The 14,050-nt window shown below is 49.5% G+C and overlaps 5 protein-coding genes across 5 annotated transcripts; 3 read left to right on the top strand and 2 right to left on the bottom strand.

The window, feature by feature from the left end:
* Window positions 1–110: 110 nt before the first annotated feature.
* On the bottom strand, window positions 111–1,914 carry LY89DRAFT_726423 (P-loop containing nucleoside triphosphate hydrolase protein; the record flags this gene model as incomplete). The annotated part of the gene is made up of 2 exons (XM_018219052.1): window positions 1,259–1,914; window positions 111–1,203 (listed from the first exon to the last, which is right to left on the bottom strand). Exons 1-2 carry the CDS (start codon window positions 1,852–1,854, stop codon window positions 111–113), a joined length of 1,689 nt encoding a protein of 562 aa, XP_018060888.1. The 5' UTR covers window positions 1,855–1,914.
* An 869-nt stretch (window positions 1,915–2,783) lies between these two features.
* Window positions 2,784–3,548, top strand: LY89DRAFT_726422 (uncharacterized protein; the record flags this gene model as incomplete). Its single annotated transcript, XM_018219051.1, has 2 exons — window positions 2,784–2,823; window positions 2,959–3,548. 2 exons carry the CDS (start codon window positions 2,784–2,786, stop codon window positions 3,546–3,548), a joined length of 630 nt encoding a protein of 209 aa, XP_018060887.1.
* A 1,747-nt stretch (window positions 3,549–5,295) lies between these two features.
* LY89DRAFT_692358 (Aldo/keto reductase) lies at window positions 5,296–6,846 on the top strand. The gene is made up of 3 exons (XM_018216524.1): window positions 5,296–5,961; window positions 6,014–6,211; window positions 6,264–6,846. Exons 1-3 carry the CDS (start codon window positions 5,519–5,521, stop codon window positions 6,649–6,651), a joined length of 1,029 nt encoding a protein of 342 aa, XP_018060886.1. The 5' UTR covers window positions 5,296–5,518; the 3' UTR covers window positions 6,652–6,846.
* A 370-nt stretch (window positions 6,847–7,216) lies between these two features.
* Window positions 7,217–9,821, top strand: LY89DRAFT_632659 (mitochondrial putative glycerol-3-phosphate dehydrogenase). Its single transcript, XM_018211312.1, has 2 exons — window positions 7,217–9,518; window positions 9,599–9,821. Exons 1-2 carry the CDS (start codon window positions 7,574–7,576, stop codon window positions 9,796–9,798), a joined length of 2,145 nt encoding a protein of 714 aa, XP_018060885.1. The 5' UTR covers window positions 7,217–7,573; the 3' UTR covers window positions 9,799–9,821.
* Window positions 9,822–10,767: 946 nt separating this feature from the next.
* On the bottom strand, window positions 10,768–13,223 carry LY89DRAFT_603092 (acid phosphatase AphA; the record flags this gene model as incomplete). Its single annotated transcript, XM_018210285.1, has 5 exons — window positions 10,768–11,434; window positions 11,480–11,917; window positions 11,961–12,349; window positions 12,484–12,790; window positions 12,847–13,223. The coding sequence occupies 5 exons, from the start codon at window positions 13,221–13,223 to the stop codon at window positions 10,768–10,770; spliced, it is 2,178 nt and encodes a 725-aa protein (XP_018060884.1).
* Between the last annotated feature and the right edge of the window lie 827 nt (window positions 13,224–14,050).

Here is a 14,050-nt window from a genome sequence, read left to right as displayed (position 1 = left end):
AAAGTCACTTTGCTTCTGTCGACCCAGGTACAGTCTAAGTTCAAGAATAGAAATCGTCAAATGCGAGTGAAGAGGACTGAAAAAACCGTCCAACATTTTAAATTGTCTATTTATTTATGACCTATCTCGAACCATGTCATTCCTCGCAGCTGATCCCTTGAATCCCCGAAAGTAGGACACGCCGGCCCTGAGAATGGCGGTTGCAGCGCAGAAAAGCCGTCACCTGGATGGATACCGCGTATTGCAAGTGGTTGGTGAATTGCAGAGCCATGTGAGCTCTCTGAATATGTATGGTGAAGCAAGTTGCTGTCTTCTGGGTTCGTGGATGGATATCCGCTATCTTCCACATAGTTATGAGAGGCTGGTGGTGCGGTATGTGCTGCAAAAGTTGTGAAATCCGGATCTACTCTCAATGCCTCGGCATCCATCTCATCTCGCAAGATCTTGACTTGTTCTTTGAGGACCCTCCAGAGCTCGTATTTGTCAAGATCTTCGTCACCACCACCCGCCTCGTCTACAGCTTCTTCGTCCTCGCCCTCATCATCGTGATGATGTGCAATATCCAGAAGAGAAGACACAAAGGCTTCCTGGATATAAGCGAAACTAAAATCATGAGTAATGTCGGCAATGGGCTCGACCAAGCTCTCCGGAAACACAACCTCGGGTTTCTTCTTTAGCTTCTGACGCCAGTACTGCACATATTGAACTCGCTCTGCTTTGCTAGGAGCAGGAAAGAGGTACTTCCTGTCGAAACGACTTGGACGTTTAGAAAGGCCGGGGTCCAATTCATCGATGTGGTTTGTGCTCGCAACCATCAGAATGCCATCGTTATTCTCAAGCCCATCAACCTCATTGAAGAAATAGCTCCGTGTCTGAGCCGTAACGATGGTGTCGATGTCTTCAAGTACCAATAGACATGGAGTCATCTGGCGTGCCAAGGCGAAGATATTCCTGATGTCAAGAGTTCGAGGCGCTGACTTGACATACAGTGTTGGTATAGAGTCTTTGCGTTCGGCAAGTGTGTGCATGAGGGCCTTGATACTGATGGTCTTTCCATTCCCGGCCGGACCGTAAAAGATCAAGCCTCTTTTCCATGGTACCCCCAAGTCATCGTACACGGCTTTGCTATCGAAGAAACGACCGCTGACGCTTGTCAGATCTTTCTTCATACCCGGGTCCAGTATAACTTTGTCCCACGTGGCTCTGAATATCGTTAGCTTATCCATGAAATGACACTGGTCCTGCTGAAGAGACCAACTTTTGCACTTGTTCGTATAACGCCAGATCTAGACGCCAAAACAAATCGTAGACATAAATGCCCTTGAGTGTTCTGTGCGACCAAAGTCCGACTTGGGCAAGAAGGGTATCTGTAGCTGCGGAATGAGACAATTGCCCCTCTCCTGGGCCGTACTCTTTCAGTACAAACTGCATGCTGAATATGCTAACAGTAATGCAGTACAGGATGAAGTCTTCATCACCCCATCGATACCGGTACTTGGCAAAACCGCGGCCTTCAGCAAGCTGACCAATCGCTCCTCGGCGTATGGGTTGCTGCCATACGCGCACGCGGAAGATGGAATCTGTTTCGATATCCAAGGTTGCGGTGGCAAGTCCAGCGGCAGCAAATGCGAGGAGATTGAGGCTGTATGTATCGGCATATGTAACAACATGGTCTGGATACTTCTCTCGGAGATCTTCGAGAAGCTGTACGATAGGTTGGGGGAGTTTGGCAGAAGTGAGATCGCCGAACTTGGGGAAGACATGAGGAGGTCCCGGTTCGCCATCTTGGTCGATATCGACTGTGCGATCAATGAAGGTGAAAGCGTCTCTACCTGCTTCTGCTCTTGAAGCCATGGTGAGTGTGATTCAGATCTTGCAGCAATCTTTGATACGACAGGTAGAGATATATAAAACTGCAAAGGTTGAAAGTATTAGGTGGAGACGCTCCTGCGCCTCATCCTGCGATCCTACCAACCAACAATAGGCAGCAGCTTCCTATGACGTAGTTGATGCTCTCAAACTTGAAACAAAAAGATCCTATTTACGTGAAATTATGCCTCCTGCTACCCCGCATTTAGCTTGCCAAGAGCGATTCTGGCTCACAGAACCTAAGAACTTGTCCTCTCTGCATTAATCAAAGGATGGAGGTTACCGCCCTCGCCTAGCTATTCCATCGCAAATCCATTCAAGCGTAAGAAAACAAAGGTTAGATTTCTCCTATCGGCTTACTTCCTTACAAATTTTGGTCATTGTTCTAATCAGGTGTTGATTTGAAAAGCTTGCTGCATGAAGAATGAAAACAGCAAAGGGATGATAAAAACGAGAAAACCCAAGCTGGTGGAGCAGAGTTAAAGATAGTCGCGGGCTTTAGCGTGTTTCGGGCTGTCATCGCTCCCCTTTCGCCAACATCTCCACAATGAAGGTACTCATCAGAGGCTACAACGCGAAGTGAGGACTGAATGATTATCATTTTCCATTTCAGCGTGGTTGCGTGCGCCTCTTTTTCTCGTTCAGGAAATTGCTCTACATTGATTCTGTGTGGCTGCTGGAGTTACCCTGTAACATTTCGAAGACCACATTTGTGGCTGAATTGAGTGGCTGATCCACATATTGGAAGTTCATTCAGCTCAGTTCATATTTCTTTTTGAACCTCTTTTTGAACCCGTATATAATCTCGAGAGCTCAGCAATATGTTGTTGTCACGAAAAGTATACGGTAGCTCTCCGTCATGTCGCTCTGCGAGGGCGCTTATGGACCCAGCGATTGCTGCTGGTTTTTTCACAATGGGACGAAAGAGTTTTACAATTTTACGACACCTGATTTGTAAGATTGTTATTGCGTGGCTCCTTTCCAAGGAGATCCGGATATTGCTGGCCTTGGTGTAAGTTCGGCTCAGAAGACTAGTATCTCAAAGCTGATTCAAGACTTCGAAGGTGCTCTATGCTTTCATAATTACAGGGTGGATTACGTGTCTGATTGCTGCCATCGGCATGTATTGTACTCTATCAAAGCTCGTATACAGTCGACTTCCTTCAAGGACTCATGCAGACTGGCAGCGAAGCTTCGATGAACTCGTCGGCCAGTATGCTCCGCCTGAACTACCTCCCGACTATGCCAGCGAGCATCCTTTGCTTGCTGGCATTTCCAGAAAAGCAGCGGCCTTCATTCACAGGGTTTTAGCCTTCATCCTAGCACTGTTTGCAACAAAGCATTCGCGAATTGAAGCATTTGCAGCGAAAGGTCTTGATATACTTTGCAATATACAGTTGGTTACTGGGACTGGTATCCTGATTGCAGCTTTAGTTCAAGGCGAGAAGATGACATTTTATCATCAACAGTTCGTCATGGACTACTGGTTCCTATGTCTGAACTCTTTCTGGGCCGCAAGATCCGGTGAGATGAACCAAAGCGACGACGGAGACGACGATTGGCATTACTGGACCAGGACTGCTGCAATATTGATATCGGCTCTTCTTTCGGTGTACTCAATGGGGACCGAAAGGCAAATGGGATCCGGTGAAATCTGGCTACTGCTACTTGTCCCATGACAAGTCGTCGTACGACCAACAATTTCTTTGGATTGCGGGTCTGATTTGTTATTCAGCATACTTGACTTGCGTTCTTGTTGGAGCCGTAATAAGTCTGACGCCAATATGGCCAGACTTAAAAACACAATGGTCTTCACTGACGAGTTCTTCTGTTACTTTATGGAAAGTATTTGTGAGCCAAGGTCGAACAATATTGCGAACGTTCAGATATCATCCCAATTTTACCCCCAGCAACCTCACGCATACAAACAATAAAGGCTTCTTCGGGTGGCTATTCCTAGTACTCTTAAGAGCAACGTTTCATTTGGTCTGGATACTTTTCAAACAATTCTTGGCGCTTTGGGCGTGGGGAGACATTCACTCACCGTTGATCGTGGCTGCATACTTCGGATTCACCGCTTGGAATACCTACGACCTTGTCGACCTAAAACGTTCAAACGCGGATTTAGTGAGTGATGAGTCGACGTGGGGATTTGGTCAGGTACTTCCACTAGTATTGCTGGGACTAGTGTTCTTGAATTTCATGGATGCTGCACAAGGTAAATGATGTTCCTTCAATGTGCTCTATTATTGGTTGCGCTGATGATAGTAGATGCCCGTAAGGAATCAAAGCCGCATGATAATGAGGAAACAAGCTCTTCACACAGCCTTCAGATCATCAGTGCAAGTCATCAGTCGCCGTAAAGCGCCAGTCCATAGGTAGTCCAAACTCAATAAGATCCAACAGAAAGCTATGATCCTGCCCCCTTTCAGAAAATCGGTGATACATAGCCCCTTGGATCAAGGTACTCTCCAAACCTTCCATGTTTACTCCTCCCATACATCGCCAAAAACGCACCTGCAGTCAAACAAAACGCCAACCCCATCAACACCTCTACAACCCTCGCTATCCACCAATTCCCATTTCCCTTACCCTTCCCAACATTGGCACCCGTATGAGAATCATCGCTCCTCTTGTCTTTCAACCCATTTCCCCTCTCTCCCACAGCCCACAAGACTCCCCCAACGCTCACCACAACCACCCACGCCGCCACCAGAGCAGCACCCAAAAACAACCTCGCCTGAACCCGTAACCTCCCCTCCTCCGGATGATGATACGTCCTCGAGCCCCCAGGATTAAAATGCACAACAACCGGCCTCCCCAAATCACTCGGTTCAGTAAACGAGCACAAGTTCGCGAGATAAGCGACGAGCGCTAAACGGTTGCGGTAGTGGGGTGATAGGAGGAGGAAGAGGATAGGACAGAGGAGAGAGAGGAGGAAGGCTAGGCTGTACCAGGTGGGCAGGATGTTTTGTTCGGTGGTGGAGGGGGGCCATTACTCGTGTGGTTGGGGTTCGAGTTTGGTTTCTTAGGTGAAGACTGGAATGGGGAGAGAGGAGAGTGCAGAAGGGGAGAGTGAGGCTATTCGCATTCTGGCTTGTCTACCTAGGCAGCGATTTGTTGGAAAGGGGGTCCGACATCCAACAAGCTAATATCACGTGCAATAGCGGGGCCTTCGAGCTGCCCCGCCTTTGCTCCCTCAAGCGTGCCGTCATCGACAGCTTGTTTGCCTCTCCTCGATATTTGCAATCTTCTGTTACATCGAGGCTATTAAATCGTATAATAAATCCTTCTCTTCACATCCGCTGCTAAAATCCATGGAGTTTACAATGGATATAACGTTTATAGGTAAGCCAGTTTCGGCGATGAAACATTGCGTCAAGGTGGGACTTTGTATCTCCGAAAACCAAACCAAACTGCAAGTGCACGCCATCAATCGAAGTGTGACGACGGAGGACCAGGAACGGAGAGTGCAAACTCCGGGCTATCTCCAGGCGTACTGCATCATTGATTTTCCCTTCCTTTTAAAAGCTTAATCTCTCTCTCTGCTCTCTTTTCAATGAAACTCCAACAGCAACTTTTCCACACAATCAAACGTACCAAATTCCATACAATTAGAAACTACTCAATTGGACATCCCACAACCACAATGCCACCCCAACTCCCCACCCGCAAACTAGGCAAAAACGGGCCCCTCGTCCCAGCAATGGGCTTCGGGCTCATGGGCCTCTCCGCCTTCTACGGCAAACCGCAGCCAGACGCCGAACGCTTCAAAGTCCTGGACCGGGCGTACGAGCTGGGCGAAACGTTCTGGGACTCGGCGGACATGTATCAGGACAGCGAGGACCTGATCGGGAAATGGTTCGCGCGCACGGGGAAGCGGGACGAGATCTTCCTGGCGACGAAGTTCGCGAATAAGGTTGTGGGGGACGGGAAGCGGGTTATTGATTCGAGTCCCGAGTATGTCAGGACGGCGTGCGAGAAGAGTTTAAGCAGGTTGGGGGTGAGTGTTATTGATTTGTATTATTGTCATCGGGTGGATGGGAAGACGCCGATTGAGAAAACGGTCGAGGCTATGGTTGAGTTGAAGAAGTGAGTTTCCCCTTTGGTGAGCGGTGAGGAATTGTAGCTGATGTGCGAATAGGGAGGGAAAGATAAAGTATATCGGTTTGAGCGAAGTCTCATCCGCGACCCTGCGTCGTGCTGAAAAAGTGCACCACATTGATGCTGTGCAAATCGAGTACTCTCCTTTTGCAATCGACATCGAGCAACCGCAAATCAACCTCCTGAAAACATGTCGAGAGCTGGGCGTCGCAGTCGTGGCATACTCTCCTCTTGGCCGGTTCGTCTCCTTCCCCTCCTTTTCTCGTAAAAATAACTAATATCTCAAAAAGTGGCATCCTAACAGGAGCCTACAAATCACCCGCCGACTTCGAAGAGGGCGATTTCCGCAAAATGGCACCACGATACAGCGAAGAGAATTTTCCCAAGAACCTCAAGCTCGTAGATGGCATCGTTTCTATTGCCAACAAGAAGGGATGTACGGCTGGTCAGCTGACACTGGCTTGGTTGATGGCTCAAGGAGAGGATATCATCCCTATTCCTGGAACGAAGAAAATCAAGTATTTGGAGGAGAACTTGGGAGCTTTGGATGTTAAGTTGAGCGCAGAGGAGGAGAAGGAGATCAGAGATTTGGTGGAGGGAGCTGAGGTTCATGGGACGAGGTATCCCGCGGCAGCGTTGGCAAACCTGTTTGGAGATACACCGGAGTTGAAGGCGTGAGGTTGTGGTGGATGAGGAATGTATAGTAATCGGCAGCCTCGGACGGAAAAAATATGCTATTGCTTGAGAAGCTGACGACAGCTGGTTATGACTCCTATGCTATGCTTAGAAAGCAGTGTTGGCGGTTGTTCGAAAACAATCAACTGACTGCAGATTTGCATACCCCTCTTAGAACCTTTCTTATCTAATTCTGGCTTTCCCTCGGATCTCACGATACTTCGAAGACTTCCAAGTTGGTGAAGGTGCCACTTTTTCGAGTCATGCAGACTTAGAGATCTCTTGGAAGTGAGAAAAAGCCAAAACTTTCTCTTGCCAACCAACATTGAATAGGCTCAAAAACACCCATCTTATATCACACAACAAAATGACAATAAGAGTCGAGATTGTCAAAGAAACTATGGACATAAAAAGTATTCTCGTCACGCCGCACATCTGGCGTCTCGGCTCACTTTCCTTGTCAGTCCACGTTCCTCTTTGGCGGGCTGCGATGTCTCACATGGAAGTTTTTCCGCCATCCGCCAACCCTTCCCTGGGAAAAGGAAAATTAGCCTGTTCCGCTCGTCATTGGCGGAATAATGACCGGCAGATCACCGATGCCAAAGCCAGGACGAGAGAGAAAACAATTGCTTCTTCTTTCCTTTTATTTTGTATCTCTTGTCCTCCATCATAATCACCACTCTTCTGTTCTCTCCTCCTCGCTCTGTGCAATTGCACAGTACGAGATTTCCATTTTCATCTCGAACAGAGAAAAGATCGCGATTCAATTGCTCGAGCAGCCAAGCCCCGGCCTGGTCAAAAAGCGGGCTGATCTGCGTTAGCACATCATCGAGAGCTCCAAGCTCCAGTCCAGCAGAGAAACTCCACCACCTCGAAATCCAATTCTACCTCTCCATCCTCCTCCCTCTCTCCTCCGTCAACAACAATGGCCTTCCGACAGCGCCTCGCGAAACCCCTCCTCTACACCACAGGAGTAGCGGTCCTCGGCGGCGGATTCCTCTACTACACCTACCGCCCACGCAACATCCCCGGCTCCGACCCCGCAGTCGTGTCCCCGCCTGGCTACGGCGCTGGAGGCAGTTTCCGCCCGCCGCGGTTCCCCAAGGTGAGGAGTCGAGATGAGCAGATTGCGGACTTGAAGAGGAGTGGTGGCAGTAAAGGCACCATCGCTGGTGCGTTCCAGAATACCGAGGCTTCGGCGCCGCAGGATGAGGGCGATGTTTATGATTTGTTGATCATTGGGGGAGGGGCGACAGGAGCGGGTATAGCGCTGGATGCAGCGACGAGGGGATTGAAAGTTGCGGTGGTGGAGAGGGATGATTTTAGTAGTGGGACGAGTAGCAAGAGCACGAAGTTGGTGCATGGTGGGGTGCGGTATCTGGAGAAGGCGTTTTGGGAGGTGGATATAAATCAGTATAAGTTGGTGAAGGAGGCGTTGAGAGAACGGAAATACTTTTTGGATACGGCGCCGCATTTGTCGATGTGGTTGCCCATTATGCTGCCGTTGGATAAATGGTGGAAGGCTCCTTATTATTGGGCGGGAACAAAGGCGTACGATTTCTTGGCTGGCTCGGAAGGGATTGAGACTTCGTACTTCTTGACGAGGAGTAAGGCATTGGAGGCTTTTCCTATGTTGAAGAAGGACAATCTGGTTGGTGCACTGGTATACTACGATGGAGCACACAATGATTCGAGGATGAACGTTTCGTTGGCAATGACTGCTGCATTGTACGGAAGCACGGTTGTCAACCACGTCGAAGTTACAGCTTTGGAGAAGGATCCTAATGGCAAGCTCTGTGGTGCACGAGTCAAGGATCTGGTCCAGGAAAAGAACGGAAAGAAGGCAGATGAATTCACAATCCGGGCCAGAGGTATCATCAATGCCACAGGACCTTTTACAGACTCGATCCGAAAGATGGACGAGCAAGATGTCAAAGAAATCGTGGCACCAAGTTCCGGTACTCACGTTATTCTCCCTGGGTACTACAGTCCTCAGAAGATGGGTCTCATCGATCCCAAAACGTCTGACGGACGAGTAATCTTCTTCCTCCCATGGCAAGGAAACACCATCGCCGGCACGACCGACTCCCCCACCACAATCTCCCACAACCCTCTCCCGAAAGAAGAAGAAATCGACTGGATCCTCTCCGAAATCCGCCACTACCTCTCCCCCGACATCAACGTCCGCCGCGGCGACGTCCTCGCAGCATGGTCCGGCATCCGGCCCCTCGTCAAAGACCCCAAGGCCAAGAACACCGAGTCTCTAGTCCGCAACCACCTCATCAACGTCTCTGACTCCGGTCTCCTGACTTGTGCAGGCGGGAAATGGACCACCTACCGTCAGATGGCTGAAGAAGCCGTCGACGAAGCAATCACCACCTTCAACCTGCGAACGAAACCCTTCCCCGACGCCCCAGACGTGAGCGGCACCGAGATGATCGATGACGGGAAACGGCTCGACGGGTCCTGCCAGACGCACCAAGTAAAACTCATCGGCGCGCACGGCTTCTCGAAAACGCTGTTTATAAATCTAATCCAGCATTTTGGCGTGGAAACCGATATCGCGAAACACTTGACGGAATCATACGGTGATCGAGCGTGGACGGTCGCAGCGCTCAGTGTCCCGACCGAGAAGAGGTTTCCCGTGAGAGGGGAGAGGATTAGTGCTTTATATCCATTTATCGATGGAGAAGTTCGGTATGCGGTTCGACACGAGTACGCGCAGACGGCTGTCGATGTCCTGGCCCGGAGGACGAGATTAGCATTTTTGAACGCACAAGCGGCTTTAGAAGCCCTACCAAAAGTAATCGATATCATGGCTGGGGAACTGAAATGGGACAACAAACGAAAAGACGTTGAATGGCGAGACAGTATGCTTTCCCCTCTCCCTTCCCTCTTTCTCTCTCTCTCTCTCTTTTTTTCTTGTCCAATAAATACTAACAAGAAATAGCCGTAGCATTCCTCGAATCAATGGGCCTCCCGAAATCCAAGCTCTCGGCGACGCGGAAACAGGTCGAGACCGGGAGCCTGAGTTTCAAGGATAGTATCGAGTATAAGATGTACTCGCGCCACGACCAGCCAAATGATGAGCTTGAGAGCGATTTGAAGGGCGCTCCCGGGATGAAGCCCGGGAGTGAGGCTGAGAAGTAGGGTGGGGGCTGTGAGATGAGGGGTGGGGAAGAGGGGAGGGAAGAGGAGAGGGAAGAAAAAGAAATGCATAAAGAGGCGCGCGGGCGGTGGTGTTATGTGCTGTCCTCCTACTTACTTCCCTGATGGATTGTTTCACTCGTATAGCCTCATTATGCCTCCATGAAAAAAGGGAAGCTGATAGAGAGGTTGACTTGATAGTAATATATATTTGTTCTAATTATTTGAGGATGTCGGTCTCGGCTTGGAAGATTTTGAAGAATGAAAGTCAGGATATGAAAATGCTAGAATGTCCTAGATGGCCTGGGAGCATGGGGTATGGATGTCTGTGACGAGGAAGCAGATTTGAGTATCCCATATCCTACAACACCCTTCTGCAAGGTCTTCCGATCTCCGGGCACCGTTGGGAGTGCTGACAAGGCTGAAGCACCTACTGCGCATGTGTCTGCTCATCTAAACATCAGAGGTATCGCAAACCGTAAAGCATCACTTGCCTGTGTTGGACGTCTAAGGCAATAACCCCGAGATCTCCTCAAATATCACAGCTTTGAGACATTCTCGCCGCCAACAGCACCTCAACACTCAGACAAAGCATGTTCAAGTATTACATTTTCATTAAACATTCAAATCATATCATATCCCTACATACATACATTTTATCCCCTCCTCAAACCATCATCAAAACCCCAACCAAAGCACACACAATCGCCATCCACAACCCAGCTCCATTCCTCCCCGCATTACTGGTCGTGACAGTCGTTGGTGTTGAACTCGTTCCAGCAGCTGTACCGCTGGAAGCTGAGGAGGCGATTACACCAGTCGAGGGCAGGGTCGGGGACCCTGAGATAGCGGAGGATGCGATGACGCTGGTAGAGGCGAAGGTATGGGAGCCCGTGGGGGGAAGATAGATGCTTGCTGATGAGAGGCCGGAGGCGAGGGAGATTTCGGCGCTTGTTGAGGGGCTGGGGGGTGTTAGTTTGGGGTTGGGGAGGGAGAGCAGAGGGGGACGTACGTTGGAGTGACGGCGTGGGTGATGGTGCATGGGCAGTTTGTTATTGTTAGGGTTGTTGCCTGTGTTTCGTTAGTTTGAATCTGGGAGGAGGGTAAGATGGGGAGACGAACAGAGCTAACGGTATAAGTGCTCGAGCCCTGAGTAAAGGTCATAGCTCCGGGACAATAAGTCGTGTATGCAGTCACCACCTCTGTTGTATAGGATACTGATCCAGTAGCTGTCGAAGTCGCGTTGTATCCTCCAACAGTTGATGTAGGAACACTTGAACTAGTAGAGTTCGAAGACGACGAACAAGTTCCGTTCCCAGGACTTCTCTTCAACAACATCAATTCATCGCCAGCACTTCCATCATCTCCCATGATGAACGTGAAAGTAATTGCGGATTCGTTGATGAATCTTATCTTGCTGAAACCATAATGCTCAAAGTCCAGAACAGCAGTCAGGGGTAGGGTGCTTTCACCAGCGTCGAGCGTGCTGTGACTTTCGATGTTACCAGCCATTCCGTTGACGATGTGCGTCATTGATTTGCCCGGATTGGTGAGGTAGGTGTTGTCGTTCACGATAGAAGAGCTGTCGATTGTGCCGTTGAATCCCATGGGCCACATCCGTTCGTACCAATGGATATGTCTATCGCTGTCAGCAACCCGTGCACCAAGAAAAAAGGTGACATACCCAGAAAGATAAGCATCGACGCTATACTCAAGCAACAGTGCTTCAAATGCAGTCCGGATGTATTTCTGATAAGAAGATACTTGGGATGAGTACATAGGACGATGTGTCATAGCGATAACCCAAGGAGTTTTGCATCGATCTATACTAGCGAGATCTTTTTGTAACCACTGATATTGGGCATAAGTCTTCGAATCACTGTAGTTACCCACAGCACCGAATGGTCCACTGTCCGTAACGTACGTTTGCTGTTCTGTCGGGAGCGTCTCGTTGCCTTTGACATCTCGAGCGAAGGGGTATTCGGGACTGTTCGCAAAATCGGTTTCTCCGTCGAAAGATATGAAGTGTGCCATGCCGTAGTCGAAGGAATACCACATATTACCGACTCCGCCGGTTTCTCCTCCAGGCATGCGGAAGCGATGCTGGTAAGCGGTGAAATTTCTATTACAGTCAGAAAGTTCCACCCAAGAAAAGAGATTCATACCTCTGCGATGGCGGACAGCTGTAATAAGTAAGATCCGACTTAGCAGCTGTTCCATTTATAGTATTGTTGTTCAAATATGCTGTCAAGACATTTCCTGGGCCGTCAAACTCGCTGCAGGTCGCTTCATGATTTCCGGGAAGAGTCATGTATGGGACCTTGGCCGTGATGTTGACAATCCATTGCTGCCAGAGATCCCAGTTCGATTCGTAAAGAACGCTCATATCTCCACCCTCGGGTCCTCCTTGATTGGCGACCTCACCTGCAGGAAGGGGAACTTTATAGTAGTCGGGGACAGGAGCTGGGCCGGGAAGCTCAGTGGAGGTCCCATTGTAGCAGACTGGCCAATCATCTTCGCAAGGGAGAATTCCTGAGTACCAATCATCTGCGTACTGTTCGTGCTCCAGTTAGCGTTGCAAACAGACAGCAAGACCATGCGAGTAAGCTTTAAGAGCTCCACGGAAGCTACAAGTGAAACTAGCTTCGGAATTCCAAACCTTAGACAACTAGTACAAGACAAACTTACAGAAAGATCTCCTCCATGCCAAGCAAAGACAGTTCCCTCATCAACAGCCTGGATTAATTGTTTGTAGGTCCCGCCAGCATTGGTGTAGCCCATATCATTCAGAACTGCGATAGTAAACTCTTTCGAATCACCAACGTCGCGCGCAGTTGTAAAGCTCAAAACGTCTGAAGCTGTTGTACCATTGGCTGCTGCAATTTGATAGTAGTACGTTGTGTCGGCTTTCAATCCACCGATTTGGACCTCGTGGAAGAATTGACTGCATTGTGTCACTGCGGCTACCAGCGAGCATGGCGGGGTACGATCGTAGCTAGATTGTCAATCAGTACTGTAGCAATTGAAGCATGCCAGCTTGTAATCACGTACGTGTGAGAGTAGCCAGTGGCTTGATAATCCAAATCCGTAGCAGTGGTTCCCCATTGAATTGAAGGAACTTCACCAAGACCGAATGGAGTCTGGTAGTGAATGCTCATTCCCTGAGGAATATACGACAATGCGACGACATTGATATTGTTCGTGGGGTTTGCCGTTGCTGGCTTCACGGCGGGAGGTTCGACCAGGCGAGGAAACCCCTTTCCATTGCCATTTACTGTGTTATCCACCCAATCGCCAATTGGGATCGCTGGACCTGTGTACGGAAATCGATCGTCCACATCTCGAGGAGCTTTTTCCACAACGGGAGCTGCATGGACAATGGCAGCGGAGAGCGCTCCGAACAATGCAGAAGCTGTGGTTCTCTTCATGATGCCGATTTGAGGGGTTGCGCACTCTAGAACGACAGCAACAGGACGACCTAAAAACAGGGCACGACATCTTTATACCGCAGTTGCAAGAGCTGGAAGCTTTTCGCCGCACAGGGAAGCTCGGAAGGTAAGGTTACCCCACTGTTGCGATCGCCTTTGGTTGCTGCCATGGTTTCTGTACGAGATCTGCACGTGGATATCGGTGAGGCCTGACATTGGACGAAGTGTCCCGGGAAGGGCTGGAAACAGAAAGACAAGTCAGGGCAGCGCGCTGCCCTGCAGTAGTGTGGAAAGGAAGTTGGTAAAGCAGTTAATCTGATTTGATGTGCTGCACAGAAGCTATCCGGACTTGGGAGGTAGCTATGGATTGAGCCCGGGAAACAAGCATCCTAGGCTGTACAGGCATCAGCTACCTTGGAATCAGCCCCACGTGCAAACTTTGACCGTGTCTGGCAGTCGAGAAGAATTATGTGGCGTTCTGGAAGATTGGAACTCTCGAATCTTCCTGCCAATGTTGTCATTGTGACGCTCAAGCGGATTCAAATGGGATTGTATGAAGAAACAAATGATGGAAGAAGGTGAAGAGTTCCTAAGAAAGGAGGAGAGGTTAAGCGGTCGGCTCCGTCCCGCAGCAAATGAGCACTAAGCTCAAACTGGCAGCCACTGAAGATTCCCTATCTTTTGGCCACTGTATCGCCTGGATGGCCAATTATAGGGCTGGGATATGCTGGAGTGGTGAAATTTAGCAGCACTTGTCCTGACGAATCAGCAACCACCAGGACGGAAACACCGACTACCATACTAGAAAGTTGTGTGGCAAGAACTCT

This window comes from Mollisia scopiformis (genome assembly GCF_001500285.1).
Source record: "Mollisia scopiformis unplaced genomic scaffold LY89scaffold_42, whole genome shotgun sequence".
In the NCBI taxonomy this organism is placed as follows: Eukaryota; Fungi; Ascomycota; class Leotiomycetes; order Helotiales; family Mollisiaceae; genus Mollisia; species Mollisia scopiformis.
Note: the sequence above shows the minus strand (reverse complement) of the source record. Positions and strands in the feature narration are given on the sequence as shown.